Here is a 25,427-nt window from a genome sequence, read left to right on the forward strand (position 1 = left end):
TCCTGCTCACACGGAGGACGGGACCCACCCTGGCCTTCTGTCTCCTTGATTAGCCGGCCCGCCCTGTCAATCAGGCTGACCTGGAGCATTGGCCTCATGCCATTGTTCCTGGGGACTGTCAGTCTCAGGGTCCTGATTTGCCATCGATCCCTCCCCTTTTAGTGCTGGGAGCTAGCAACCAAAACACCCCCACTGAATGTTAGTAAGGGGGCAACAGTCCCCTTACATAAATAAGGGCTTGTGTATACTCACGGGCGGCCCCTGGCTCTGCCTCTTCTGCCCGTGTCCCTACCCCGGGGCAGTCGAAGCCCTGAGCCTCCCCCACACCACCCAGAGGTGCCCCGAGGCCCCGCTGCCCACCTGCCCAGAGCTGCCTTGGGCCAGTGTCACACCTCCCCAGAGCCCAAGCTGCTGCAGGAAAAGCCTCTCACTTTCATCTGAAGAAGCTTTGAGATGCCCCATACAGGTTCTGGAGCAGCTGAGGAGTTGGTATGTGTAACTCAGCTTCTGGGGCTCATCAGTAATCTCTCTGGAGTCCAGGGAGATGACTGATGAACCCAGGAAGCTGAATAGCAGATACCGCCTCCTCAGCCGCCCCGGAACCTGCATGCAGCATAATAAAGTGAAAACTCCCCCCTAACCTATTATACCCTCCGCCCATGTGTACACTTCAAATACTACAGTTGCACAGCTGCACTGCTGTAGTGTAGACACACCCTATGCCAGCAGGAGGGGTCCTGGTCAATGGCCCGGGCTCCTGGGTGCTACCGTAATACACCTAATAACCAATGTGCAGCACCTAGCACCATGGGTTCCTGCTCCACAGCTGGGGCACCTGCCAGGCATCTTTTCACCATCCAGGGCCTGATTCCCCGTTACACCAAGGCCTCTTTGCAATGCTCTGGCAGGGAAAGGAGCCTTGGAGTGGGTCCCCTGTTTTGCAGGTCACTTTTAATTTCACTTCTAACTCTGTGGTTAGTTAATTAAGGCTCATTAAGAGCTTGCAGATGCTCAGGTGAAGGAGAAGAGCCTCTAACTGTTTTGTTTCTACCTTCGCTGCTCTGCCCTGTCTTATGCACATATTGGGTGGAGGGATACCCATTATATGTCAAATGGGCGAAGGGATACCCTTTATGCAAATCAGTGATGAGTCTGGTGGCACTGCACCACAGCCACTGACATCACATAAGAAGGCACAGTCAGCCAATCAGCATGTGGCTATAAGATGTGATCATATTCCATGGCAGACACACCTGGGGATAAGATACTGGGGGACCCTCGGGCAGAGCCGGGGACAGAGACCAGCCTGGTGTGAATGGGAGTAACCCGCTCTGAGGTGCGGGCAGAAGTTGGTTTCCTGGTGTATTAAACAACCCTAGCCAGAACCATCTCTGCACCCAGAGCTTCCTGGGGAGGGCAGGTGGGTGAGGAAACTGAGGGGCTGGGAGTGAGGACACCTGAGTTCGATGTACAGCTCTGGGAGTGGAGTGGGGTCTAGTGGTTAGAGCGGGATGGGACTTTCACCTTTAATAATGTAACTGTCAGAGTAGGATCTTCGCTCAGTCCGACCAGTCTGAGCAGGCGGTTGGACTAGATGACCTCCTGAGGTCCCTTCCAACCCTGAGATTCTATGATTCTATGATTCTATGACCCTCAGCTTCCATCTTCTCTCAGCCCCACTGGGAGTCACCAACTTCCTCGTTGATGGCTCTGCCCCATTCTGTGGCGCTGGCCTTGGTGAAAGATTCCTCCTTGCTCATTACCTCACATGACCCTTTGGTGCAGCAGAAATGGCTTCACTTCTGCTCTTGCTTCAAGCCCACACCCTTCCCCCCCAGCCAGCCCATGCTGGTGTCTGATGCTCTGGGAAGCCAGAGGGGCGGGAGCTGCCACAGGCCAGGCCAGAGGAGATGGAGGCTGGGGGGGTGGGGGAGAATCCCAGCCGAGGGGAGGTCTGGAAGCGAGGCAGCGGTAGGAGCTGTGATAGCCCAGGCCGGAGGAGATGGAGGCCAGGGTGGGAATCTCAACTGAGGGGGAACTGGATTTCTGGGAGGTCAGAGGGGCGGGAGCTGCCATTGGCCAGGCCAGAGAAGATGGAGGCTGGGATGGGGCTGGGTCTCTGGGAGGAGCTGCCCTGAGACAAACACCTAGAGGAGGGTTTCAGCGGTTCAGCATTCCCAGGAACTCACACAAGAACTGGCCTTTCCCTCTGTAAGGCAGGGGCTGCTGCAGCTTGCTGGAGCCGACATGGCCTCACAGACCAGTGAGGGCGTCATCAAGCTGTCAAGGGAGGAGCTGGAGGCCCTGAAAGCTGCCTTTGAGGAGGGGAACCTTGCTGGAGTGGCCTCCAGGCTGCAGGAGATGCTGGAGTCGCTGGAGACCGTCCAGCTGGATGTGGGCATCACGGGCGAGACCGGCTCTGGGAAGTCATCCTTTGTCAACGCTCTGCGGGGCCTGGATGATGAAGATGCAGGTGCTGCCCGCACCGGTGTGGTGGAGACCACCAGGGAGCCGACTCCATACCAGCATCCCCAGTACCACAACGTGACCATCTGGGACCTACCGGGGATTGGCACACCCAATTTCCACCCCAATGCCTACCTGGAGCAGGTTGGCTTCTCGCGCTATGACATCTTCTTCATCATCGCCTCGCAGCGCTTCACCGCCAACCACGCGGCTCTGGCCCGCCACATCCAGGCCGTGGACAAGAGTTTCTACTTCGTCCGCTCCAAGGTGGATGTAGACCTGGATTCCTCCCTCAGGCGCCGGCCATCCAGCTACAGCGAGGTGGGGGTATTGCAGGAGATCCGGCAGAATTGCCTGGAGGGTCTGCGGGCCCAAGGCATCCACTCGCCCCAGGTCTTCCTCCTCTCGGCCTTTGATCTCAGCAAGTACGACTTCCACCTCCTGGGGGAGACACTGGAGAGGGAGCTGAACCACCACAAGCGGCACGCCTTCCTGATGGCCCTGCCCAACATCTCCCTGCACATCCTGGAGAAGAAGAAGGCTGCCATGCTGAAACAGATGTGGCTGGTCTCTACCGTGGCCTGTGGTGTCCACACCGCGCCCATCCCAGGGCTCCTGATCTCCTGCGATGTGGACATCCTGGCCAGGACCCTGCAAGGTTACTGCAAGAGCTTTGGCCTGGATGATGACTCTCTGGAGAAGCTGGCAGCAGAAGTGGGGCAGCCGGTGGGACAGATGAAGGCTGTTATCAAGGCACCACTGGCCAAGGAGATCTCCAACAGTCTGGTGGTGCAGCTGCTGATACAGGCAGGTGGCAAGGTGCCAAAGCTATCCAAGGAGGTGCTGCGCTCTGTCCCTGTGCTGGGCTCCATGGCATCTGGAGCACTATCTTTTGCCACCACTTACAAGATGCTGAGGAGTTTCATGGATGAGGTGACTGCCAGTGTCCAGAGGGTGCTGATCAAAGCCTTCGAGGTGGATGCTGAGAAATGAGCCAGAGAGGAGGAGAGAGAAAGATCAAGACACCTTCTCTATGGAGGGAAAGTGGAGACAGGATCCCAACATCCCCAGGAAATCCCCTGAGCTTCCTACCAAATGTCAGAATTTCATTCCCTAGCTGGATAGAAAATACAGCAATGAATTTCTAAAGGTTCTGTTGCAGTTACTTTGCTTTTTAAACCTCAAATATCAGATCTGGTTCTGCTCTCACTGACACTGGTGCAAACCGTAAATCCATTGTAAACATGTTGTCACAAACTGGGGGTATCGCCACTACCAGTAAACACCTAATTGTAAAATAGGCAAAACTCGGTTGTAAATACTCCACTGTAAACCAGGGGTAACTCTGGTGTAACCTGGGAAGAACTCCACTGTACATACATAGTTTAAAGCGGTGAGGAGCTCCATTAGAAGTAAACCAGAGACAGATTTGAAGTAAGTACAAGCAGTGAGGCATAAAAGTCAGAAATGGTTACAAGAAAAATAAAGATAAAACACTTACTAGCGTTTAATTTACCAAACTGTATTAGATTCAAGCAAAGTTTCTCACCGCATGCTCCAGCCGATTGCTGACCAAACTCTCAGGTCAGGAGCTCTCCCCTGGAGCCCGATGACTGTTCTCCTTTGTCTTCTTAGGTATGATGCCAGAGCCAGACAGGGAGTGAGACGAGGGGTGTCTTGGGGTGCCCACCCCTTCTTTTTATAGTCCTGGCCCCCCTTTGAGAAGCATTTCCAGCTGGGAGCCAGGCGACAGACAGGCTGGTAGAGAAAGAAAATTTCCTGCTGTTTCTTTGCTACGCTGTAGATTTTTGTCCCTGCCCACTTCCTCGCCAAAGAATGGCCACTTAGCAGGTATGTCCATCAGCCTCGTTGACAGATGGCTGAGGCGTCAGTTTGCCCTTTGTCTCTGGGGAATTGTTTAGCCACCTGACTAATCTGGGAAACACGCTTCAGTCATGAGTTCAGATGATGTCCATAACTTTACATATAACGCTGCTACGTGCATTTTGCCATGATGTTACTGATCAGCAAGTTATCTGTTTTGAACTGATACCACACAAGGCATACCTTGTACAGACACCCTTACAATAGTCTGTAGGGTGTGAACGCTGGTGTTTTCTGTCACAATGGGGCATCGACACACCCCAGACATTGAGACACATGGGACTAAGGGATGCTGGTGAGCAGACAGTGGGGACTGGAGCAGAAAGGGTATTATAGTGCAAAGAGATGGCTGTATGATCCTGTGGTGAGTGGGAACCAGGCGATCTAGGTTCTAGTCCCAACTCTGCCACTGACCTGCTGGATGACCCCAGGCAAGTCCCTTCCAGTCTTTGGGCCTCAGTTTTTCCTCTGTAAATTGGGATACTGATGCTGATTCCTTTTGGAAAGCACAGCACTTCTGATCTGGGGATAACGTGCTGTGCGAGAGCGAACCATTCTAACTGAAAGATAAAAAGTGACAAATTAAATAAATTCTTCTGATTGCTCTTAGTGGCCGGGGGCATTTCTGAACATCAAGCATGTGACGGTGTGGGAATTTTCCATAATATTTTGTATTAATATTGTGTGTGCCTCAGTTTCCCCTATATGGTGCTTGGTTAACTAGGTAGTGGGAAAAGGTTGTTTGCTCATTGCAGAGACCCAGCGATACAGGCGTGACTGATGTCTGGCTGTTTGGAGCCTGGGGCCCCAAACCCATGGAGAGCCTGAGAAGACAAAGGCCACTCGAATTGCCCAGACATTTGGCACCTAGCGATTAACGACCATGGATGGCCCACCCGCCGCAGGAAGCCAGCCAGGTGTGACCAGCTGGAGAACAAAGGGCTAAGGAGGTGGGTCAGGTGACAATGTTTCCCCAGGAACAGAAATAAAGGAAGAAGGGCCCAATGGGGATATGAAGTGTGGGCTCCTAGAGGCAAGAAACGCTCCTGGACTGGGACTGAAGTGGGGTCAGTCTGTGCTTTGGGCTGATGGACCAGGTGGACCAGGCTGTAACTTTCTGTTCTCTGGGCTAACCAAGGACTTGCCAGGCTGTGTCCAGACGGCTAATAAACCCTGCTGCTCTCACCACGCCGGCTGAGAGTCACTGTCTGCGCACGTGTGTTCAAGTCTCTCTCAGGGTCCAGCTCAGCTGGACTCGCTGAAGGGAGCTCACGGTGTGATGCAGGGATGCTGGAGACTCTGAGGTTCGGCCTAAGGTGGCAGTGAATCTAAGTGGCTTCCCCTAGTGAGAGTGTGACCCTGAAGTGGGTCGGGCACACTGAAGGGGTCCTCGTAGGGACCATTGCAGAGTTGTGACAAAGGGCAGAGACGCTGTTTCAATTAAACCTAAATAGCCAAGTTCCTGCTTTAACCTGCCTCGTTATTATAGCAGTGGAGGATCTACAGAGCTCCGACATCCTTCTTTGGCTTCATCAGGACCGTTCCGCTCCACCACCTGAATCAACACTCAACCCCAGCATGCAAATAATCAGCGATAATGCAGTAATGTCAGGTCTGTCATGAGCTATTGCCTCAACCCGGAGTTTCCTGGCTGGGCTGGCAGAAGTTGTTTCGAAAGGCAATCCATTCAGGTATCTGGAACATGAACTAGATTTGACCTTGTTTAATGTTTCTGCTGGAAACCCTCTGCCCATCCCTGCATACGTGGCTGGAGAGTTCTGGTATTTGTAAGTTGTGTTTCCTTTTATGGGGTGGCTCCCCTCCCTTTAAAAGGTTAGATCTGCGACTGGTGCATCAGAGGAATTGCTCTGTCTCTCTGGCCAGAAGCTTCTGATACTGAAATCTGCAGTTAGACGCCTCAGCGACACTGGAACTAGGGACCAGGTGAGTCCTGACCCTTCCCTTAGTACGTTACTCCGTGATGTCACCTAGCAATAGTTGTGATAGGTCAACATGACAAATAGTAGCTTTAAAAAGCCCAAGACAGTGTTGGTTTCGCTACATCTGTAAAATGAGGATAATGCTACTGAGCTGCTCTGGAAAGTGCTTTGAGATCCACTCATGAACAGCACTAGGCATTATTATTACACAGCACCAGCATGGGTCCATCTGGCTGCCCGGCACCACAGCACACATGAGCCTCAATGCACTTATCCTCAAAGCACCGGTGAAGTAGGGATGGTTCTTACCCTTGTTTTACAGCTGGGGAGCTGAGCCCAGAGAGAGCCCATCACCTGCCTGAGGAGTCAGTGACAGAGGGGGGAGAATTGAACCCACCTCTCCTGAATCTGAGCCTTAACAAGCCCCCTCTGCCTGCCGCTAGCCCTGGTAGCTGTGCTGCAGGGCCCTTTGGCTGGGCTCGTGAAGCTGTGGCCGTGCCATGTAAAGGCAGGTTCCACGGCATGAGTGAAATGTGCTGGTGTCAGTTCTGCTGCAAAGCAAGGAGAGAGACTCCTAGAAAAAGGTCTGAGATGGGACTTGGGTACCGATCCCCTCCCTTCCCTTCTCCAGACCTGATCCCAGCACCAACTGGGCCAGTGTGAGGCATTCCATTGACTTCAATGGGCTTCAGGTCATGCGCTATCTGCCTCAGTTTCCCCATCTGCAAAATGATACAATGAGACCTGGCCACCCTACAGCAGTGATGGGAGGCTCAGTTATCAGAGGGAGTGGCAGGGGGAGGGCTTGCTCTGTGAACTTGATGCTACTTGGATTCCTCCCAGTGCCCTGTGCAGACACCATGGTCCCCGGTGCTCCCCTCCCAGCCCAGCTCACCTCAGCTTCCCACCCCACAAGCCCATCACTGAGTCCTCGGTGGACTCTGAAGATGAAAACTGCTCTAAGGATGTCACTGCAAGGCCATCCCCACTCCGGCAAACCCCCGCTGAACTCAAGGGCTGCAGGGTGTTAGTGCCATGGGCAGGTTATGCAGAGAGCCAGGGCAGCCCTGGGACCAGGAGATTTGGGGAGGAGCCACCCCCCCCCACTAACTAGCCCCAACCTCGCTATTAACCAGCTGATTTACTGTTTTCTCTGCTGCAAAGTCAACAATGAAGCAACTTGCTCTCCTGCTGCTCCTCATCTCAGTGACCAGGGCGGCCCCTTGCGGTAAGTGGCTGTTTCATTTTCCTCTTCTGGGAACTAATTCTGCCAAACTCTGACCCTGCCTCTGGGGCCAGGGCTGTGATACATGCAGGGGGAGAGCAGGGCAGGTTGCTACAGGGGAGGCTCTGCTGATACACAAGTGAGGCAATAACGACCCCAACTGGCAGGCAGCCTCCTTCCACCCCAGCTCACCAGGAACCTGCTCCGGGGAATTTCTTCTGTCCGTATCCTGGAGCCCAGGTTTGCAGAGGTGGGTGCCTAACGGGATTACTTGTATTACTCGGGGTTACGGTCGTGCCTAGGTGCCCCGGTCCTGGACCAGTTCCTGTGATTCCAGGCGCGGTACAAACCAGAACAGCCCCTCACGGCTGACAATCTAGAGTATAAAATGTTTGACTCTGAAGCTGTTCTGGCCCCATAGATAGTAACAGAGAAAACTCCTAATTAACTCCAAGTCACCCCCTGTGCAGCTGAGAGCGTGGGTGCTGCTGAACTGAAACTCGCCATCCGTGACCTGCTGGAGAACTGGGAAGACACGTCCTGCTCCCAGAGCGGCCAGAGCGGCCAGAGCTACCAGAGCCTGCCCCGCAGCTGCAAGGAAATTAAAGCCACCCGGGACGGGGCTGGAGGTGAGTGCGGAGGCGGTGTCCCCAGACCTGCAGAAGCTGCTTTACCTCTGTTGGGTGCCTGCTCCAGACCCAGTGTAATGGCCACAGCTGGGTCCAGTCAGTTCAGATGCACCTGGGCATCTCTGTACCAGGAGCAGGGGCACCTGCCTGGCTGTGGGCACAGTGGGGAACCGCATTACTGAGCTGGCTGAGAGACACTCTGCTAGCCCTGCCAGCCCCAGCAAGTGGGAGGTACGCAGCAGCAGAAAGCTCCCTCCTGCTCCAGCCTGTCTGTCTTGTCAGCAAACTCCTCAGGGCCCTCCCAGCCTAAACCTCACCTAGCCGGTAACTCGGTGAACTCCAGCCCCCGAGCTCCGCGGAGACGTCTCTCTGCAGCGCACAGCCCCTAGCACTGCACAGGACAGGAACAACAGCTTGTTATCTTGACCGGAGCTAACAAGCCCCTCAGTTCAGTCAAAGCACGGGCTCGGGTTAGAGAAACAGTCAAACCAGTTTATTGAGTAAAGTGAGGGAGGCTTGAAGTGAGTTCCAGTAGACGGGCTCCAGACAGAAAGGGCTCCCAACAAACAAAAGTAGAACGACGCTGTCTAACGGCAAAGACGTAACGTCACAAGGTTTGTTCCAGGCGTTTCCCGACCAAACTTCCTTTCCCAGCAGTGGCTGGTTAGTTCTTATCAGGATCCCCACAGAGTCCCAGGTTCTGCTCTTCCTTGTCTCCTCCGGTGAAGGAAACTTAGGGGTTCACTCCCCTCGCTTTATAGCCCAATAAACCTTTGAAATGGATCCGGCCAGCGTTCCTGTTCCTGCTGTGGTGGGTGCCAGGCTGTCTTCACCCCGCTGGTGATTTTTATAATGCAAATGAGCTGTTCCTGCTGCCTCCCATGTGGATGAATCACCCACTGAATTTGGCCACACCTGGTTTGAGGTGTTGGCCCCTTTCCTTTGTCTGGAGAAAGTCTGTTGATGAACCGCCCTCACACCCGGTTTCAATGCCGTGAAGCTGTAGCCGTGTCGGTCCAGGGATAATAGAGAGACAAGGGGACCCATTACCTGACACCCTTTCGATACAGCGAGTTGGGGTACATGGAGCTGCTCAGGCCAGCTGAACATCACTGTGAGGAACCAGGGAGCCCCTGGCCCTCGGGATGCTCTTAGTGTCACACTGGCTCATTCTGAACACATCCACGGGCTGACTCCAGCAGGGCTGGGCCTGACGATGAGCAGGGGCCCTGTGACTGGGGCGAGCCAGGGGGAGCGCTGTGCGCTAAGCCAGGTGCCGGGGCCCTCCCTGCTGCTGGAGTGACACGAGAACTCAGCTCTCTGCCAGCACCCTGCTGCTTAGGCCCCCGCCACACACAGCGGCTGCCCGCAGAGAAAAGCTCATTGGGGCTTGTGACAGTGCAGGATGCATCCCTGCAGCGCCTCCTGCTGGCCGTCTCGGGGAATTAGCTCTCCAGTCCTCAGAGCGCCCTCTGCAGGCCAGAGTCCCGCTGCTGCTGGCCTCCGTGTCCTTCCCAGGACCCCCGTGCCCTTTTCTCTGGGGTGCTGCCCCTCCAGGCAATACCCCACAGATCTGGGTCTCCCATCCGCAGGGAACCCCCACCCTCTATCCCCACCTTGCCTCAGCCTATGGGCTACTGCCAGTCACCATCCAGCCCTCTTTCACTGGGGCCGACTGCAGTGTGTATAAGCCAGTCTTCACAGGCAAGGGAGGATTTGACCTGCTGCCTTTCCCTGCAACCCAGTACCTCCAGGGGCCTTGTACAAGACCCTGCAGCCTGGGGAGCTGCTGGCCCGGAGCTCCCCAGCTCCTCTGGCCTTTCCTCAGCCCTGCTCCACTCCAGTCCCCTTTAGCACTCAGGCAGCTGGTTCCATCTCCCCCCTCAGCTAGCGGGAGACCCTTTCAGCCCCTGGCTCACAGCCCCTTTATAAGGGCCAGCTGTGCTCCGTTTGGGGCGTGGCCCCAGCTGCGGCTGTTCTGCCAATCAGCCCAGCTTTTCCCCGGCCCCAGCCCTCTCCCAGGGCTGTTTTAAGCCCTGCTGGGCAGGAGCGGATGATCACCCCGGTACAGGGCTCCCGCTGCCTCATCAGGGTCTGGCTGGTCTCCCCCAGCAGAGAATTTCAGAGGCACAAGTGGCACAAAGGCGCCCAACTCCCAGCGTGTGCCTCTGAAAATCTCCCCTCCCCCATGGACCGTGGCGTGAGTCTCAGCTGGAGGAAGGGCCTGCAGGACTCAGACAGGGCTGAGCCCCTCCAGCGCCAGGTGACATCCAGGCCGGGGCGGGTGCTCAGCACCTTTGACAATCTGGGTGTAGCCAGTGGGTGGCAGATTCTTCGCCTGGCTCTGTTCCACCCATTGTGCACCACAGGCTCAGGCCCAAAAGAGGGACACAGGACGGGGGCACACACAGCAGGTGGGCCTGGGGCCTTCCCTTAGCACAAATTGCCCCTGGGCCTGATTCTCAGTTATACTTAGGCCTGGTCTGCGCACGGCGTCTGTCCCGGTGTCACTGTGTCAGGTTGGGGGATGGTTTTTCCTCATATATTGATACCAATCCAGCCCAGTGTGAACACAGTTATACTGGGAGCAAGGTGCCTTAGACAGTGACGGCCTATTTCCCTCTCCTATGGGAATGGCTATCCCAGTATAAAGCCCTTTAAGCCACTATAAATTGTGTCCACACTAAGGAGTTGCAGCGCTGTAACTACACTGGTATCATTAAAGTGCTACAGCTTGTGTGTGGAAAGGCTCAGACCCCGTCCTTTCGGAGTCCCTGTAATTTGCACTCACTTCCCACTGCCAAGGGGGCTTTAGTGTCCCTGGGAATTGGGCCACTCTGCTCCTGGATGCAGGGGCAGGTCCTGCTCCAGTGACTCCGGGTTTGCGCCCTGCTGCAGGGCACTAGAAGCTCCTCACCTGAGCGTTTCCCATTTAATGGCTGGCTCCGAGAGGGACCTGCCCCTTTCCCCGGCCCTGGCTGACCAGCTCGGTGCTCCCCCCTTCCCACCCCACCCCCTGCAGATGGGATTTACACCCTGCGCACAGAGAACGGCGAGACCTACCAGACCTTCTGCGACATGACCACCAAGGGGGGCGGCTGGACCCTGGTGGCCAGCGTGCACGAGAACAACGCCTACGGCAAGTGCACCGATGGCGATCGCTGGTCCAGCCAGCAGGGGAGCAACGCCAACTACCCAGAGGGAGAGGGCAACTGGGCCAATTACAACATCTTCGGCTCCGCGGTGGGCTCCACCAGTGACGACTACAAGGTGGGGTCCCCTTCTCCATGGCCAATAGCTACCTGCTAGGAGAGAGGGTGCGTTAGAATGTGGTTCAATGCACACGGGCCTGGAGGTTATATGGGGGGATGGTCCAGTGGTGAAGGCACTGGCGTAGGGCTAGGCAGCCCTGGCTTCCCTGCCCTGCCCTGCCACAGGCCCCCTGTGTGACCTAGGGAAAGTCACCTAGTCTCTGTGCCTCTGTTCTCCCCTGTACAATGGGAAAAGTGCTTCTCTGCAGGTGTTACAATAAATATACCACAGCTGGTGATGTGCCCAGATGCCCCGGTGATGTAAGTACCTGGGATGTGGCTGAGCGGTTTCAACTGGGTCCTCGCTTTTCAGAACCCTGGTTATTATGATCTACAAGCCCAGGACCTGTCCGTGTGGCATGTAACCAACAAGACGCCCCTGAAGGAATGGAAGACCAGGTCCATTCTGAGGTACCACACCGAAACCAGCTTCCTGTCCTCAGAAGGGGGGAACCTCTTCAGTCTCTACCAGGTGATGGCGCTGGGCTGGGGCCTTTGGAGGGGTGTGTGCAGGAGGGTCCGGGTGGCTCTGCTGGCCCCAATATAGATGGAGGAGCTGGGGTGGGAAAATTCTCAACACACGAAAAGCGCTCCATGCTGGGGGCCGATAATGGGACAAGGAGCCTTCCCCTCGACACAGCCCGTTGGAGTCTGACTGTGACCTCGGTGTGAGATGAGCTGGCTGCGCTCAGGCAACTGCTGGTGTTCACGTCCCAAACCAGCCACCCACCTTGTCTCTGACGTGCTGACGGACTCAGCAGAGAGGCTCAATGGGCCATGGAGACTGACCCCACCTCACACCCTGGAGATGGGGGCCATTGGACACAGGTGATTTGGTGCTAGGCCAGGCCCTTGACTCACTCTTGAGCCCCGGCTTTGGGGTTCAGGTGTCCTAGCAGGGGTATTTCCTCAGTGCCAGGGCGGTGGGTAACGGTGCTCGACACATGTTGATTCTCACCCGCATTGTGCCAGCCCCTAGCAGACCTCCCAGAGACCAGGGCCTCACGGTGCTAGGTGCTGCACGGACCCAAAACAGAACAACAGTCCCTGCCCCAAACAGTCCCTGCCCCAAACAGTCCCTGCCCCATGTGGGCAGCAGCACTGATGGAACAAATCACCCACCGAGCATGCGTCAGTGAACGCTGCATTGTTTGTGCTGGAGCTTCCCAGACTCAGGGACAGAAGCTAACGCTGGATTCTCGCTGTTTGTGTCTCCCAGAAATACCCAGTGAAATACGGCGCCGGCGTCTGCAACACCAACAATGGCCCCGCCGTGCCCGTCATCTACGACTATGGCGATGCCCAGCAAACTGCCAACTATTACTCTCCAAACGGCCGAAGTAAGTCTGCAGTGAGCGTGCGGGTTCTGCCTCTCCACCCGCACAGCCCAGCCCAGCCCAGGGCTTAAATTCTCACTCCTGGGGGAATTCTGTGCCAAGACATTAAAAATTCTGCACATAATATTTTAAAATTCTGCAAATGTTACTTCTCATGCCAGTTTCAGTTATGTTGGTAATTTATTTCAAAATACCTGTCAGCAAGTCTGTCTGTGACATACAGAAACACAAAAATCCACCCCCAGGAGTAGAGAGTTAAAGAAACCCCTACGACAACCCAGATCCTGCTTCTCTAGCTCCTCTCCCCCAGAGCCCAACCGGGGGGACAGACAGTCACATCCCCTTCCTCCCACAGCACAGCTGCAGCCCCCCAGCCAATATACCCCAACGCCCTTCCCCCGCAGAGCCCAGCCACAGCCCCCCTTCGCCCAGATACCTGCACCCCTTCCCCGCCGAGCTCAGCTGCAGGGCCCCCCCGAGCCCAGGCACCCACCCCCCTCCTCCTCAGAGCCCAGGGATCCAAAGGGAGACACAGACTAATGCTGGGGCCCGGGCAGGGCTTGCACTGAGTTTGCTGGGCGCTGCCTCCTTCCCTTTGCTGCTGGGAACCCTCTAGCTCTCTCCCCCTGCCCCCAGCAGTGTCTTCTATGTGCGAGCTGGGCTAGGCTGGGTCCAGCAGCCCCTACTGGTGGCCAGCAGCACTGCAGCCCATTTCTGCGGGGGAAAGGAAATTCTGCACAAAACCCCATTAATTACTGCAAAATTCTGCATTGAGCAGTGCCACAGAATTCCCCCAGGAGTATTTCCCGGAGCCCCCCCATGTTCCCTTCCCCAACATGGTATAAAAACTCCAGGGAAGGGGGGTGGAGGACTGGAGGTTGAAAATATTTACCAGAGCTCTGCTCTGGACAGCTCCCTCTGAATTTAAGCCCTGTGCCTGTTCCAGTCTGGATGATCTTGGTTTAGAGCAGCGATACTCAGACCTCAGAGGTTCAGGAGTCAAATTAGCGATCAGCATTACCCAAAAGAGTCACAGGAGTGGGAATTCATTGTTTCATTTACTGTAGTACTAGTCATATTTAAATAGTATGACGGGAAATATTTATATATTATTCTCACAGCAAATAAGTTAATAACTTAGTGCCAGTCGATAACTTAACTGGTTAATAACATAGTAAAAGCATCCTGATTGGTTAATAACTTAGACTGGTTAATAATTAAATCAAACCATGTTTTAATATCAATATATCATGTGCTGCAGAGAGCCGCAGGAGACACATTGAAGAGCCACTTGCGGCTGGCAAGCTGCCGTCTGAGTATCACTGATTTAGAGAAAGGGAAAACAATGAAAGAAGAGAGAGCAAATGGAAAATCCCCAGGAGAGAGCACGGTGTGTGTTCCCCACTTTAACATGCTACATGGCAACTGCACACAAACCAGCTCTTGGGAATGTAAAGATGCCGTGACAGTGACAGATCTGTGAACAGCCCAGCGGAGACTGGTAATTCCTGATCATCCCTGGGGCTGGAGTTCCTGATCCTTAGTCCCTGGTCATTCCCAGTTCACTCATAGGGACTTACTGAAGGGGATGGGCTGAGATCAGCGCACTCTTCCTTCTCTCCGCCTCTCCATGGCAAACAATGGTCCTGACCTCTCCTTTTCTGTCACCAGCTGAATTTGTTCCTGGCTACATCCAGTTCCGCGTGTTTAATGCTGAGAAGGCGGCCATGGCTCTGTGTGCTGGGGTGAAAGTGACCGGCTGTAACACCGAGCATGTGAGTATCTGGCCAGGGTGGGGTTAGCTGTGGAGCAAAGACCAGCTGATCAGCCTTGGGGCTGCCTAGTGTCACTGTCAGAGCTGGCCGGCTGCACAAGAACTGCTTTTAGCTCGGCACTGGCGCAGGGTAGGTTCAGTTTGTGCCCCCTGTGCCAGCAGGGACAGCTGTACACATGGAGGCAATCATCCCCCGGGACAGGCCAGGGGGTGGATGTTAAATCTCTCCTTTGGGGAGACTTGCTGGGAGGGAACAGCTCACAGGAGCTCTGTTGTCAGAAGCTGCGGTGGGCACTTTGCACCACTGGGAAGTCTTCCAAGGTGTCATTCCTGCCAGCAGGGGGCCTGCAGCCCAAGCGCCTGCCACAGGGAGCCGAGAGTGAATCAACCTCACTCACGGTCTGCTCCTTACCCAGAGAGGTCCATGGGGCTCTGAGCTGTAGCTAGGGCCCTACCAAATTCATGGCCATGAAAAATGCGTCATGGACCTTGAAATCTGATTTCCCCCCATGAAATCTGGTCTTGTGTGTGCTTTTACCCTATACTATGCAGAGTTCCTGGGGGAGACCAGCATATCTCAAATTGGGGGTCCAGATTTGGGAGTTGCAGGGGGTCACAAGGTTATTTTAGGAGGGTCCCAGTATTGCCACCCTTAAGTCTGTTCTGACTTCAGAGCTGGGAAGCTGGCAGGCAGAGGCTGTTGGCCGGGGGCCCAGCTCTAAAGGCAGAGCCACATGAGCAGCAGCGCAGAGGTAAGTGTGGCAATGCCATACCAGGCCATGCAACTCTTACTTCTGCACTGCTGCTGGGATCCCGGCCAGCAGCCGCCGCTCTCCAGTTGCCCAGCAATGAAGGCAGCGCCGCCGCCAGCAGCAGCACAGAAGTAAGGGCAGAAGTTCCGTAACCCCCCCTACAATAACCTTGTGACCCCAGATCCTTTTTGGGTCAGGACCCCTACAATTACAACACCGTGAAATTTCAGATTTAAATAGCTGACATCATGAAATTTACGATTTTTTAAATCCTATGACCATGAAATTGACTAAAATGGACCATGAATTTGGTAGGGCCCTAGCTGTAGCATTTGTAATAATAATCCCTAGCTCGGGTATGGTTTTTTTCATTAAATCTTAAAGTGCTGCACAGAGGAGGTCAGGATCATCACCCCCATTTTACAGAAGGGAAAACTGAGGCACAGAGGCAGAGCCAGGAATAAAACCCAAATCGCCTGAGTCCCAGTCTAGTGCTGCATTCACTCAGACATGCTGCCTCCCCAGCTCAAGACTTGAATCTCCCGCAGGGATTCCTGCATCAGGCTTTCTGGCCCCTGCCAACCTTCCCAGTGCAGGTCTCCCCCAAACTCTTATGGTAAAGGATAAATTGTGAGCACCTTGGGGCATGGGCCATATTTATGTTCTGTGTCTATACAGCACCTAGCACCAGAGCGTCTGTCCAGGACTGGGGCTCCGAAGCGATACTGCAATGAAAACAATAGATAATAACAACAAAACCCAATGGCCTAAACCAGCCCTGCCCCTTGTGCAGGTGTTCTCACCAGTGCAAAGGAAGTGGCAAATGCTGGCATCTGGGGACCCATTGCACTGGGGTAAGGGACTGCACAAGAGTCAGGGCAATATAGGCTCTGGTCCCAAGAGTTAGGAAGGGATTTAAACCCTCATGCTTCAGGGCACCTGCTGACCTCTGACTGTGGGGGGGTCAGGAGGTAACTTTCTCTGTGGGCAGATTATTTGCCAACTGGCTATAGCAGAGTTTTTGCACTTCCCTCTGAAGCATCTAGCACTGTCCTGGAGACAGGAGAGTGGCTAGATGGGCTCCTGCTCTGCTCCTGCTTGGCAATTCCTCTGTTCTCTCCCCAGCACTGTATAGGTGGAGGAGGATTCTTCCCAGAAGGAAACCCGATTCAGTGTGGTGATTTCCCTGCCTTTGACTGGAACGGCTACGGAACCCATCAGCACTGGAGCGTATCCAAGGAGATGATTGAGTCCGCAGTGCTGCTGTTCTATCGCTGAGGCTGGCGTGACCCAGTGAAGGACTCTGCATCGCTCCAGACACAGCTACTCCCTGGGAGGAGAATTCTGGCCTCAGCTGTGGACATCTGTGATGCAAATAAAGAAAGTGAAGTGCGCTGGGGTCTCTGTGTGATTTACACTCCCCTTGTGACCCAGAGAGGGCTGAGAAGTTCTCAGCACCAGTCAGGATCAGGCACTGCTCTCATTACGAACACCTAGCCCTTAGCTAGCGCTCTGGATCCCTAGATCTCAAAGCACTTTACCAAAGAGGACGGCACACTTTTTTACATGTTACAGATGCGGGGAATAAGGCCCAGGAGGTGATGAAGTTGTCATGGCTCCCGAGTTAGCCACACCTCTGACCTTCTCATGGCTCCTTGAGGGACTCCCACCTCACTGTCAGGCCTTCAGCTGTCATTCTTCTCGGGGCTGGATTGTGCAATCCCCTCCCTTCAGAGCTGGGCCTGAGGCTGCAATTCACAACGAACAGCTCAGCAGAGGTGAGGTCAGTTCAGCATCTGCAGCCCTGTTCTCTGCCGGGCCGTGGCTGCGTTAGGCAGTGACCAGGCAGCTCTCAGAAAGCCAAGTCCCGTTTATTCACAACAAAAGCATTTCCGAGCAAACGTCTCTGAACCCAATAAACAGTGTATCCGAGGTCTAGCTCAGCAGGTGCTCACCACCACCCCCAGGGTGACCCTGGCAGGTTATTAAGTGCTTCAGATCCCGCCAAAGGTCCTGTCTGGTCACCGGTTCAGGTTAGTTCTTGGACCCTCCTTTGATCAGGCTGAACTTTTATACAGTATTGTTACTTTTTCCTTCGTCGGCCTCTTGAGCCAGGTCCAACCAGTCAATAATATTCCCCAAGTGGGTCAATCTTCACAAGCCTTGTTACCGACATTGTTTGTGTGTTGGAGATTTGTGTTAATTACCCACCTGTTGTCTTTCTTTCCTTGAGAAAACAGCTCTTCTTTCACCCATGGAGCCAGGAATACCATCACTAGCCAGCCCCTAAAGATACAGATCCCGCTGATAGAGTTGATACAAAAGTCTTTGAATGTTCCCTATCTTCGTAGCTCTGCATCTATCACAGATGTAACTTTCCCAAGGTCGTCCAGCAATCCGCTGACAGAGCCAGGAATAGACTGTAGGTCTCCTGAGCCCCAGTCCAATGCTCCATCCACTAGGTTATGCTCCCTCCCCTTGCTACAGGTGGGGCTGGTTGCACACCCAATTATTAGTGCCTCACACTGCCCAGGACAAGACCCTGTACTCAGCTCCATCTAACTTTACCAAACTTCAACCCTTTGGGCTGGAGTTTTCCATGCCGGCTCTCTGCCTCATGGCGGGTTTCATTATTCATGATTTTTATTATTAATAATTATTATTATTTTCAGCCAAAGGGTTCAGTGGTTTCTGAACATTGTTTTTGGGACGTGATGCCATTCTGACAACATTTTATCTGAACTGCTCTAGCCCGCCATGGCGTGGAGCTGGGAGTTGGGATGGTCTTTGGGTCAGGGATGTGCCTTTTGCCAGCCTGGTGAAAATCAGCCCAAACTTGGCCAGAGTATAAGCCTTTGGGAAAACTGCACTTCACACGTGCTCAGTAGAAGCTTTTTTGATTGTGGCAGCTAAGTTCCCTGAAGATTCCATTATAACAATCAGGGTCCAGACATCCAAGGAGAGAAAAGAAGATTTAAACCCTAAAAATAAGCAGATAAATTCATCTGATTGTGTTCACTGTTACTAGACTAGAAGAACATACCGAGTAAGGTCTTTTATGAAAGCTTGTAATGTTCTAAGTTCAATAATGCTTATAAGAGATGTAGACAAACTGAGAGTCGGAATCGATGCATTTGTGTATAGAATAAACTGTGCTCATAAACAGTGCAATGAATTCAACTACAGTCACAGCAGGGAGGTGAGCAGGCAAACGGGGTGTTGGTCATCCTAGCAGTGGAGATGTTGTGACAGATTGTCACTCTGGGAGTGCAGTCTGGGAGCCATTGGAACCGCTGTGACCCCTAACAATTCAGCTGGGTTGGCCTCTCTCACACTGCTCTGCTGGTGACTCAGCCAGACCTGATATCTCCAGGTGATCTCCAGGTCCTGATATCACCCAATATGCCAGCAGGTGGCGCCACACACCCAACTGAGTTACCTGAGTGCTTTATCTAAGCCACTTATGGACAAACAGGAGACACCAGCAGATTTGCCAGCTCCCCAGCCTGGTACACCTACTGGAGTATAAACCCAGAATTATTCCATCTTGCACTGCACAGGGATTCATACAGCACAAGCTCATTAATAGAGTTTGCTCCCCCCTTGATGTAGGGAAGATATGCAACAAGCCTGTGATAACTAAGCTGAGATTGTCCCAAACACTTCACTCAAAACATACTGGTTAAGATCAAACATAAAACAAGTTTATTAACACAGAAAGATGGACATTAAGTGATTATAAGTGATAGCAAACAGATCAAAGCAGATGACGTAGCAAATAAAGAAAACACAAGTGAAGCCTAATATACTGGATAGATGGCGTTTGAATTAGCAATATGTCATCCTGACCGATGATACAAGCAGGCTTGCGGATTCTTAAGGCACAAGCTGCATCTATCTGCCTTGCAGCTTGGGTTCCCCTCACCCGTTTCCAGTCCTTTGTCTTCCAGAGCTTCTTTCAGGTTTTGAGATGTGGGGGAGTGAAGGCAAATCATGACATCACTCCCCACCTCATATAGTTTCTCCATATGGCAGGAACCTTTTGTTTCAAGCTAAGTTCCCTGCCCAGTTTGTGGAAAAATAAAGGTGCCAGAATGGAGTTTAGTACCATGTGATGTGGTCCCATTCCCTTGCCTGCTCCCGAGTCATAGCAGCCATTGGCCATAGGCTGTCTGAAGCGTTTCCAGGGAGGCTCCCCAGGTGGGGGATAGGCCTATTGTTTCCCTTAATGGCCCCTCACCATGAATAGGCCCTTCACAATCAGCTGTCTAGACTGGAAGCTCTTACCTACCGGGTGTCACCCAGGTGTAACCACACTTGAAATACATATACATAGTCAATCTTCATAACTCCAAACACAAAAATGATACATGCACATAAATAGGATAATCATATTCAACAAACCATAACTTTTTCATGGACATCTCACATGACACTTTTTGTACAAGATGCTTCAGAACTATGTCATAATCATATCATAATGATACCACTGTGATGAAAATGGGGTGCAGTGTCACAGATGTGTCTGCAGGTTTTGCATAGGTTGTTATGGCAGGGCTTGATGCTGCTTTGAGTTGGTGCGTCTTGGTATGTGGGGAGTTGGCTTCTGAGGATGAGCTTGGCTAAATTGGGGGTTGTTTGAAGGGCAGAAGAGGGGGGTTGGGAATGATTTATTTCAGGATGTGGTCCCCATCAAGTATGGGTTGTAACTGTTTGATGATACCCCGTATAAGTTCCAGTGTAGGGTGGTAAGTGACAAGCTGGGGTGTGTAGTCATTGGGGCAGTTTTCTTCATTGAAGCAGGTTCTCTCAAGGTATCTGGGTGGCCCATTCCATGATGAGAGCGACTTCGCTGGTGGAGTGTCCTTGTTTGGTGAAGACGGTTTTAAGTGTGTTAAGGTGTCTATCCTGGACCTTCTCTCAAAGCATGTCCTGTGGTATCTGAGTGCCTGCTTCAAGAGGGCTGGACAGCTTTCTCTGCCTTCCAGTCGAGAACTGACCTTTTGAATTGCACGGATGGAGAGGGAGCTAGATTTGACTTGTTGTGGCTGAGCCTGAGGCCCACTGACAATGGAATCATTTCAAGACTCCTCAACACAGCTGCAGCCCAAACCCCTCTTCGAGCAGGTGCCCAGCTGTCTGAGTTCAAATCCTGGGCTCTTTCAGAGGATTCATCATCCATATATCCCACTGCGTAGGAAAGATAGGAAGTACGGCAAGAGACCAACCTGGCTTAACCAAGAGATCTTCAATGATCAAAAATAAAAAAAGATACCTACAGAAAGTGGAAACTAGGTCAAATTACAAAGGATGAATATAAACAAATAACACAAGTATGTAGGGATAAAATTAGAAAGGCCAAGGCACAAAACGAGATCAAACTAGCTGGAGACATAAAGCGTAACAAGAAAACATTCTACAAATGCATTAGAAGCAAGAGGAAGACCGAGGACAGGGTAGGCCCATTACTTAATGAGGGGGGAAAACAATAACAGGAAATGTGGAAATGGCAGAGGTGCTTAATGATTTCTTTGTTTTGGTTTTCACCAAGCAGGTTGGTGGCGAATGGACGTCTAACATAGTGAAAATGAGATAGGATCAGAGGCTAAAATAGGGAAAGAACAAGTTAAAAATTACTTAGACAAGTTAGATGTCTTCAAGTTACCAGGGCCTGGTGAAATACATCCTAGAATACTCAGGGAGCTGACTGAGGAGATATCTGAGCCATTAGCGATTATCTTTGAAAAGTCATGGAAGACAGAAGAGATTCCACAAGACTAGAAAAGGGCAAATCTAGTGCCCGTCTATAAAAAGGGAAATAAGGACAACCCGGGGAATTACAGACCAGTCAGCTTAACTTCTGTAACCGGAAAGATGAAGCAAATAATTAAGTAATCAATTTGTAAAGATCTAGAAGATAATAAGGTGATAAGTAACACTCAGCATGGATTTGTCAAAAACAAATTGTGTCGAACCAACCTGATAACTTTCTTTGACAGGCTAACAAGCCTTGTGGATGGGCGGAAGCGGTATATGTGGTATATCTTGACTTTAATAAGGCTTTTGATACTATCTCGCATGACCTCCTCATAAACAAACTAGGGAAATGTAACCTAGTCAGCATTTCTCAAATGTGGCCACTGTGGCTGCATGCGACCACCAAGGGCTTTTCTTGCAGCCACAGCCTCTTGGACGGTGATGGGGAAAGGGTGAAAAGCAGTACCACCTGCCCCGAGGCTACCAGCGGAGGTTGGGTCCTGCCCCCCTCCGGAGAAACAAATGCTAGAGGAGCAAACTGCTAGTGAGTTCCCCACCTTCCTTGGGGTCCCATCCATTCCCCCCGGCCTCCACTGCCTCCCCTGCCCCGCCGATCCATTCTCCCCATTGTCTCTGGCCCCCACTGCTCCCTACCCACCTCCCATCCTGGGGTTAATTTGTCCCAAGGCTTGCCAGGGCTGAGTAAGTCTGTTGCTGTGAAAAGTGATATTTGGTAATATCACTTTTCACAGCAGTAGACTTACTAGCTAGCAAGTCTTTAAAAAGGCAACCAAAAATGCAAAATAAACAACAATAAAAAAGACAAGAATGTGCAAAGCACCTTAGTTGTGTTTCTATTCTGTTTAGGTTGAGTAAAGAATAGAGACAAGTGTACATTATTTTTATTACTGAGTCTGCAAAAAAATCCCAGCATAAACACATTGGAATGATTTGGACATTGTGATAGACCCAGGCCAGTTGGGTACAGCAGAATAGCAGAAGGCAGATATACTGGCCACTGGATTAACAGTTTTCTGTTCCCTGACTGACCAGAGCAGGGGCTGCTCCAGGCTAATGAGAACACCTGACTCTAATTAACCTGTAAAGAGTCAGGTGAGGCCATTCAGTTAATGTGACCACCTGACTCTAATTAAGGCCCTGCTGATACTATAAAAAGGGCTCACTCCAGTCAGGCAGGGAAGTCAGGGAGCCAGAGGAGAGGAAGTGCGGCTGAAGGGCTGGTTACTGAAGATACCCTCAAACCATCGTTAAAGGAGCCCTAAGGTAAGGGTGAAGAAGGGAGAAGCAGGAGAGCTGTGGGGAAGTGGCCCAGGGAAATGTAGCAACTCTGGCAGTGAAAGGTTGGCTGCCAACACCTGCTACCATTAGGGTCCCTGGGCTGGAACCTGGAGTAGAGGGCGGGCCCAGGTTCCCCACAACCCACCACTACAGGAACATCTCCTGGAAGGGGAAGTCAGCCCCCTGTCAGGACAGGAGGCTGAACAGAGACTGTGGGAGTTCTCTCACCAACCTCCTTGCAGGCCTATGATGAAAAGGGCTCAGTAGACTGTAACCCTGGCCCTAGAGAGAGAAGGGCTATGTGGAGGGTCACAGTGAGCTACTGAGGCAGCATAAACCGCCTAGAAGCGCAGGACCCACGGGAGCAAGGTCAGAGCTCTGCCACAACATGTATATCTGCATATTTATTTCTTTGTCTTTCCTAAACTTAATTAGGAATTTTAGTTAAAATTGTAACAGCAGCCACCAGCAAGAGTTGGTGGCCGCACTCAGAAAAACTGTCATGAGAACCCCTGACCTAGATGGAGCTACTGTAAGGTGGGTGCACAACTGGTTGGAAAATTGTTCCCAGAGAGTAGTTAGCAGTGGTTCACAGTCATGCTGGAAGGGCATAATGGGTGGGGTCCCGCAGGGGTCAGTTGTGGGTCTGGTTCTATTCAATATCTTCATCAACAATTTAGATAATGGTATAGAGAGTATGCTTACAAAGTTTGTGGATGATACCAAGCTGGGAGGGGTTGCAAGTGCTTTGGAGGATAGGATTATAATTCAAAATGATCTGGATAAACTGGAGAAATGGTCTGAAATAAATAGGATGAAATTCAATACGAACAAATGCAAAGTACTCCACTTAGGAAGGAACAATCAGTTGCACACATACAAACTGGGAAATGACTGCCTAGGAAGGAGTACTGTGGAAAAGGATCTGGGGGATCAAAGTGGACCACAAGCTAAATATGAGTCAACAGTGTAACACTGCTGCAAAAAAGCAAACATAATTCTGGGATTGTAGTGAGACAGAGCGGCCTCCCATGGAGTGGCCACTCGGCGATCCCTGCTGGGTGGAGTTCACCTCTCCCACCGGAAGTCAATGGGCGGGGCAGGAAGTACAAAAGGTGGGTCTGGGAGCTCAGTTGGCAGGCAGCCACTGAAGGAGCCAGACGCCTCCTGTCTGCTCCCGAGCTGGGGACTGCCGCAGGCCCCTGCAGCACTGAGGACTGGCCAACGCTGCCAGAGCCACCCGTGGACCAAGCCCTGGACAAGTTGCCGGGACTGCCGTTGGCCTTCTACCCAGACAACCCGGCAGAACCCCTACGGACCCAGGTACGCCCTGTTAGGCAAAAAGACTCTTTTTCCCAAGAATCAGGCAAACACAGACAATACTGAAGGGGGTTTATTCACCGTACCGGGAAGACTGACAAGCAGCTTTGAAAATATTGTGCCATAGTGGCCAGTTTATATTCAGTTTCTTATCAATTCATTTGCATTTATCTGTACATACAGAGACAGACATTGTTACAAGTCACGAGAGAACCTTGACCAAAGATAAAAATAAGACCAATACGTACATATAGAGGTCATCCTAATGGTATCAAATGTCTATAACTACCTTGCGGGGGAGGGAGGCAGGGTGTGTGTGGGGGGTAGGGATGAGTGCTTACAGATATCCGGTGGGCTGTGAAGGGAGGGTTTATTCTGTTCTAAGAGCTGAGCTAAGTTATCATATATTGACAGAAATGATGTCCTTGCTTCTCAGCAGTTTCTGTCTTTTCTGCTGGCTGAATTTTAACTCCTTCCTGATAGCCCTGAGGGGGAGAAAGGAAGTAGCCGTGGGGCACTAGAGACAACCGTCTGCTTGAGAGCTGGCCAGCTACAAGGTCAGCGTGTTGCAGGCAGATCCCCGCTGACCCAATGGCGGACCCCTCTGCCACTGTTAGGGCTCTGGGCTGGGATGTGGTGGAGTTGGGCGGGCCTACATCCCCCCTGCTACCCCACCCCTGCATAGGCCAGAAGGCCTGCATCCACCAACAGTCCGCTGAGTGAGGACACTAGGCGCTAACCCTGCCTGAGCTCCCCTAGACTGTGTTTGGGTGCTTTGAGCAGGGGGTTGGACTGGATGACCTCCTGAGGTCCCTTCCAGCCCTGATATTCTATGATTCTATGATTCTACCCCATCCGGAGCCTGGTGGACTTGTTGCTCCACCCTGACTAAGGGCCTGGGCTCTGAACAGTTTGTTTAGCGCTCGGCCTGGAGTACATGTCCAAGCCACATACTCTGCATTGCCCTGAATGCAGGCTAGAGACCCTAACTGCCTGTCACTCTGCCCAGACTGCCGACCAGAGCTACAGGTCGAGTGTGACTCGGCTAATTCCCTAACTGTGAGCAACGCCCCATGACGTAGTGAGGTGGGGTGGCCTCCCACTGACCCAGAGGGGGAGAGGCCACCATGATCCTACTACAGTTGGTGAAGAATGCGGGCATCGACCTTACCCCTCCATTAAGGGGTCCTGCATATGCCACGTCTTTGATATCCCTAGTCGGAGAGATGGAGCTTGACAAGCTCATTAAGTATCTGGCCAAGAGCAAATAGCAGCAACAACAACAATTGGTGCAGCAACTAGTCTCCCAACAACATCAACTGCTCCGGGAATTGGGGGCCCAACACCGGGAACAGCAGCAACAGTGTCTCCAAAAGCTCGTAGTCCTGCTGCCCAGACCCAGTAGGCTAACCCCAGGGGAAGCGATGAATCCCCCTGCTTCTCCATTGCCCATACGCCTTTCCAAGATGGGACCTGCTGATGACCCCAAAGCATTTCTTGTAACCTTTGAGTGGGTGGCGGTGGTTTTTGGGTGGCCTTTGGAGCAGTGGGACAACCTCTTGGCCCCCTACCTGATGGGGGCAGCCCAGACCACCTATCATGGACTCCCAATCGATGAGGCACGAGAGTATGGACACATAAAGACGGCCATTTTAGATGCCTTAGACATCACACCGGAGACCTTCTGCATGCGATTTCAGGTTAAAACTTACCCACCGGGGGCCTGCTCATGG

General features: G+C 52.5%; 2 protein-coding genes across 14 annotated transcripts; both read left to right on the plus strand.

The window, feature by feature from the left end:
• Nucleotides 1-1,190: 1,190 nt before the first annotated feature.
• LOC123352145 (interferon-inducible GTPase 5-like) lies at nt 1,191-3,866 on the plus strand. 6 transcript variants are annotated; one of them, XM_044991912.1, is made up of 2 exons: nt 1,191-1,336; nt 2,217-3,864. In XM_044991912.1, the coding sequence occupies exon 2, from the start codon at nt 2,248-2,250 to the stop codon at nt 3,457-3,459; it is 1,212 nt and encodes a 403-aa protein (XP_044847847.1). In that variant the 5' UTR covers nt 1,191-1,336; nt 2,217-2,247; the 3' UTR covers nt 3,460-3,864. The 6 variants fall into 6 exon arrangements, with proteins under 6 accessions (XP_044847847.1, XP_044847845.1, XP_044847849.1 ...); XM_044991910.1 differs by having other exon boundaries at nt 1,217-1,336; nt 2,221-3,863; XM_044991914.1 differs by having other exon boundaries at nt 1,220-1,420; nt 2,221-3,866.
• An 87-nt stretch (nt 3,867-3,953) lies between these two features.
• On the plus strand, nt 3,954-16,711 carry LOC123352146 (intelectin-like protein). Of its 8 annotated transcripts, none has more exons than XR_006574111.1 (12): nt 3,954-4,714; nt 5,106-5,300; nt 5,840-6,041; nt 6,184-6,294; nt 7,455-7,518; nt 7,971-8,144; nt 11,167-11,414; nt 11,769-11,927; nt 12,675-12,795; nt 14,054-14,293; nt 14,464-14,567; nt 16,444-16,480. XR_006574111.1 is itself a non-coding variant. In XM_044991916.1 (11 exons), exons 3-11 carry the CDS (start codon nt 5,970-5,972, stop codon nt 16,594-16,596), a joined length of 1,206 nt encoding a protein of 401 aa, XP_044847851.1. In that variant the 5' UTR covers nt 3,969-4,714; nt 5,106-5,300; nt 5,840-5,969; the 3' UTR covers nt 16,597-16,711. The 8 variants fall into 8 exon arrangements, 6 of the variants coding, with proteins under 6 accessions (XP_044847851.1, XP_044847854.1, XP_044847853.1 ...); XR_006574112.1 differs by having other exon boundaries at nt 14,054-14,182; XM_044991916.1 differs by lacking the exon at nt 14,054-14,293 and having other exon boundaries at nt 3,969-4,714; nt 16,444-16,711.
• Nucleotides 16,712-25,427: the final 8,716 nt, after the last annotated feature.

Source organism: Mauremys mutica, chromosome 17 (assembly GCF_020497125.1).
Source record: "Mauremys mutica isolate MM-2020 ecotype Southern chromosome 17, ASM2049712v1, whole genome shotgun sequence".
Taxonomy (NCBI): Eukaryota; Metazoa; Chordata; order Testudines; family Geoemydidae; genus Mauremys; species Mauremys mutica.

Coding starts and splice junctions, on each gene's coding strand:
- LOC123352146 (XM_044991916.1), top strand. CDS start 5,970: ATGAGCTATTGCCTCAACCCGGAGTTTCCTGGCTGGGCTGGCAGAAGT. Junction 8,145..11,166: donor CACCCGGGACGGGGCTGGAG/GTGAGTGCGGAG, acceptor CACCCCCTGCAG/ATGGGATTTACACCCTGCGC. Junction 11,415..11,768: donor CCACCAGTGACGACTACAAG/GTGGGGTCCCCT, acceptor CTCGCTTTTCAG/AACCCTGGTTATTATGATCT.
- LOC123352145 (XM_044991909.1), top strand. CDS start 1,705: ATGGCTCTGCCCCATTCTGTGGCGCTGGCCTTG. Junction 1,738..2,220: donor ATTCTGTGGCGCTGGCCTTG/GTGAAAGATTCC, acceptor TCTGTAAGGCAG/GGGCTGCTGCAGCTTGCTGG.